This window comes from Aphanomyces astaci, assembly GCF_000520075.1.
Source record: "Aphanomyces astaci strain APO3 unplaced genomic scaffold supercont1.33, whole genome shotgun sequence".
In the NCBI taxonomy this organism is placed as follows: Eukaryota; Oomycota; class Saprolegniomycetes; order Saprolegniales; family Verrucalvaceae; genus Aphanomyces; species Aphanomyces astaci.
In genome coordinates, this window is record NW_009798296.1 from 466,445 (window position 1) to 470,310 (window position 3,866).

Consider the following 3,866-nt stretch of genomic DNA (forward strand, 5'->3'; position numbering starts at 1 on the left):
AACTTCCAAAATTCGCCTGGTTTGTCGAATCAATATTAAATCATGACGGAGTTCTGATTGCCAATCATATCCACTAAAAAATGGATTAGCCAATAGCGTCGATTCGCGATTCGATTAGGAGGCGAGATGATTGATTCAGATTCGATGGGGTCTGGAAATTCGTATCGAAACCTCAATTCTTGAAGATTTACTGTATAAAGCAATGCAATTTACTTCCTTGAGTTTAAGGTTATAATAATTTGAAAAACCTTTTTGAAAAATAATGGTTTTTCTAAACCAAACGTGACATCCCTGATACTTACCGGTAATGTTATACTAGTACTATTAATAGTATTGTGCTTTGCACCTTTTTTGGCAATTCCAGGGTTAAATTCATTGTTTAAAAATTTCTCAGGCTTAAATAATGTCTAAAGTAACTTGAATAACGGTTGGGTGCGTTGTTTAAAGTTACTTCATCTAATGCGATGATTGGTTGGTTGAAGGTGGTTTTACTGGCACTTTCGTAAAACAAGTTGTTTGCCGTTTTCATTCTGGCAAACAACTTGCTTTACGTCAACATGTCAAGGTGCTTGACGCAATGAAACTGAAGGAGCTATGGCCACATACATGACCTCCCATCCGTGATCACTACAGTACTAACATTATCTACTCCGAGTAATGTATATAACGTTAGGGATATAGTTAGGCTACAGTACATGTAGTCGTCGCTCTGTCCAATGATTCAAAGCTATGCCATACCTTCAACTCTTGATCTGCTCTAACCTTAGCACTGTACGTGGAAGGCAATGGCGCACTACGACTACATGATGTATAGTACTCCCATTTCACATCCTAATACGGTATGCATCGTGATGAACTGGTGGTTGTACGGCGTAAGTTGGCCTGGTGCTGCAACTCGATTAGTTAGCAGTTGAAATAAAGTAAGCGTTGTTTTATTCTGCTGAAATGCAGAACTTGTGTTTAGCGTTGTTTTATATTCAATCGGGCTTATATTATTTTAAACGTCTGGTTGTTTAACGCAGTTAAACAACGGGCAAACTACATGAAAAGCACAATAGTATAAACTTTCCCCAAGTTTGGGGTAGACAGGAGTTGGCCCTCCTAGAAATTGCGTATAATTCATGGTGGTGATGAATGCTTGCGAAATGCCACAGCCAGTCGTGCCGAGTGAGTCCCTTGGCTACTGCATATAAAGCCAAAGGACGGTAGAAATGGTCCCCATTCAAGTACTCCGGATAAGTTAGTCTATCGTTGTTGACCCCCAATCCATAAAGTTACGGCAAACAAATCTACGAAAACAACAAAGCCCCGACACCCCAAACAGCCAACTTCACGCTCCACATCCATCTGTCAGCCCCTTTTCCAGCTTGACGTCATTGCCACCATCAACTCGAGCGGAGTTTCAGTCGGAACTAACCATCGTGTGAGTCGGGTAACTTTTGTATCGACACTCGTTGGCTTTATGTGCAATAAGATGGCGGACGGATAAGCTTATCGTGAGTTTTGGATCCGACCACACCGGAGTATTTATTTTGGCCATTTCGCTGGGTATACATTCAGATCGGCGGCTGCAACGGGCCAGGCTTGGCTAGTTCCCTAACATAAGTTACAATTCTGGGAAATGCCTTAAATAAGACTTTCCAAACATGCATCCTGTACTGTAGCCCTGAAACCCGGGACTGCATCCTACCCTCGGCCGGAGCATATATCGGCACATACTACAATGCTATTGACGGAGTTGCGTGCATAAGTTATCAGTGTTTAGCTATCCTAACTATTACTAGTACTAACATACCTTGCTGGGTTCACTATACTCATTTGTGCAAATTTCATTACGTTTTGATTGGCTATTCCATCTTCATGACTAGTATAGTTTGGGAATTAGTCACAGTTGGCATAAACATGTCCAAACCACTGAATCTGCAACCAGTATAAATTAATCAAGGGGAACCCCTTGAGACGACTGGATTACTGCTCCAAATCGAATCTTGTCTTTGTGTGGAGATTCGCCGTCTTGTAAATCACGACAAGATCTCGTGTTCGTATTCTCCATCATGCCACCAACAACTCGAGGCTCCACAACCATGTCGTACACAGAACTGACCGTCCGATTCGCGAGCCTCCGCCGCCGCCGCGCGGAGATCCAGGCCAAGGCAGCCAGCGTCATGCAATTGCACGTGGACGAGACGACCAACGACCGAAAAGGTGGACTCAAACGACAAGCGGCACCTGCTGAGCATACAATGAAGCTGCCCAGGTTTGCGCACTTTTCACGCATTTCCACTACCAACAGCATCGAGCTACCGGCCGCGTTGGCTATCTAGCTTCCTTAACTATTTAACGTGCATAACAACAATACATGACCAACTAGGATTACCAAGCCCCGAGTATTGCCTCGATGTGCTTTCGTATACCAGCCTGCGCATACAGAATAGGGCAACTATTGGGCCTGTACTCCTCGAGACTGCAATTGGTAGTTGCTATTACTATATACTCGAGTACATTACGTATGGTACTACCGGTAGTAGTAGGCACAGTCATCGCTGCTTGTTCATTATAAGAGATGGGAAGTAGCAAATGCTGCTGTACCCAGTGCATCTGGCAGATTCATTTCTAGCACGAATGTGTGAGTCTTCACTGCGCTACATATCCCCACGGAGATTCAATTTATATACGTTTGGCTTGGAATTGCCATCGCAGTACAGTTGTACACATATATTGTTCCAGTTACTGTACCGAACATATTCCAGTGTGGTATAACCATACAATGCAACCACTTTACCACTTGCACTGTTGGGGATACGTACATCCCATGACTGGCGCAACATCAGTAGCATCGCACGTGCTGCATTCGGGTATGCGGCCCCAAGACATGGTGCACACGTTTCACATGCTTCGGCAGCGCCGATTGGCTTTGCAAGCCAAGCGACAACAGGTCATGGCACTGCACGACTTGCCGCTGTACGCTGGGCCAGCTTCAAAGGACCGCGCGGGGAATATCTTGGGGAAGCGAAAGGAGAGATGCTACGAGGCGGACGTGCAGAAAGCAGCCAAGACGACCTCGAGCTGTAATTTTATCAATTAAATTGTCCTTGAAGGATGTGTTCAAAGCTGATGAAATTGATGGCCTTCATGCTAGAGTTGAAACCGCTGCTTATTGGCTGACATTGAAAAATGGTGAAACTGTGCAGCCAATCAACGACAAGGCAATTTAGACGGACCAATGGGATCGTATGAACAGATCATTGAGATTTGAGGAAGATATGGAGGTACAGTATATTGCAGATGACTGGGGGGGAAGCCATGCAATTCCTGGACGTTTTTGCGAAGATGCCTACTTCATGACGAAGACAGACAAGATACGACGAATGCAGTGACGAGATTCGTTTAACTTAACGAGGCAATTTATGGACACCTTTTTTGTCGAAGATAGCTCGAAAATCTGTTGCAAATGTTGCAAATTTTATCTATTTTTTGATCATTAACCAGAAAAAGCAAGGTGAAATAGGCAATTTTGTATGCTGCGCAAGGTGAACCACCTTGCGAATTCCATAAATAATTCTGAAATTGTACAGATTCAATTAAATATATCTTCAAGTTTGTATTGATGATTTTTATTTTTCATGTGTCTGTCTCTTTTTGGAATTCGCAAGGTGACCTGCCTTGCGAATTCAAAATTGTCCAATTTGTCCAATCAGATGCCGTGAAATCACGAAAATCGCTGCGTAGATTCATCACACCCTGTTGCGATATATTCTACTCCTGTGATGGCGGTTGATGCAAGGAACATTGAGATAATTTTGTAGGCTGTGTATGGTGCACGTCATCTATAAACTACCAACTTTTCACAAAATTTTCTGACTTCT

At 43.5% G+C, this 3,866-nt stretch overlaps 1 protein-coding gene across 1 annotated transcript; it reads left to right on the top strand.

Moving 5' to 3' along the window:
* Positions 1-2,084: 2,084 nt before the first annotated feature.
* On the top strand, positions 2,085-3,085 carry H257_11357 (hypothetical protein; the record flags this gene model as incomplete). The annotated part of the gene is made up of 2 exons (XM_009838256.1): positions 2,085-2,205; positions 2,835-3,085. 2 exons carry the CDS (start codon positions 2,085-2,087, stop codon positions 3,083-3,085), a joined length of 372 nt encoding a protein of 123 aa, XP_009836558.1.
* Positions 3,086-3,866: the final 781 nt, after the last annotated feature.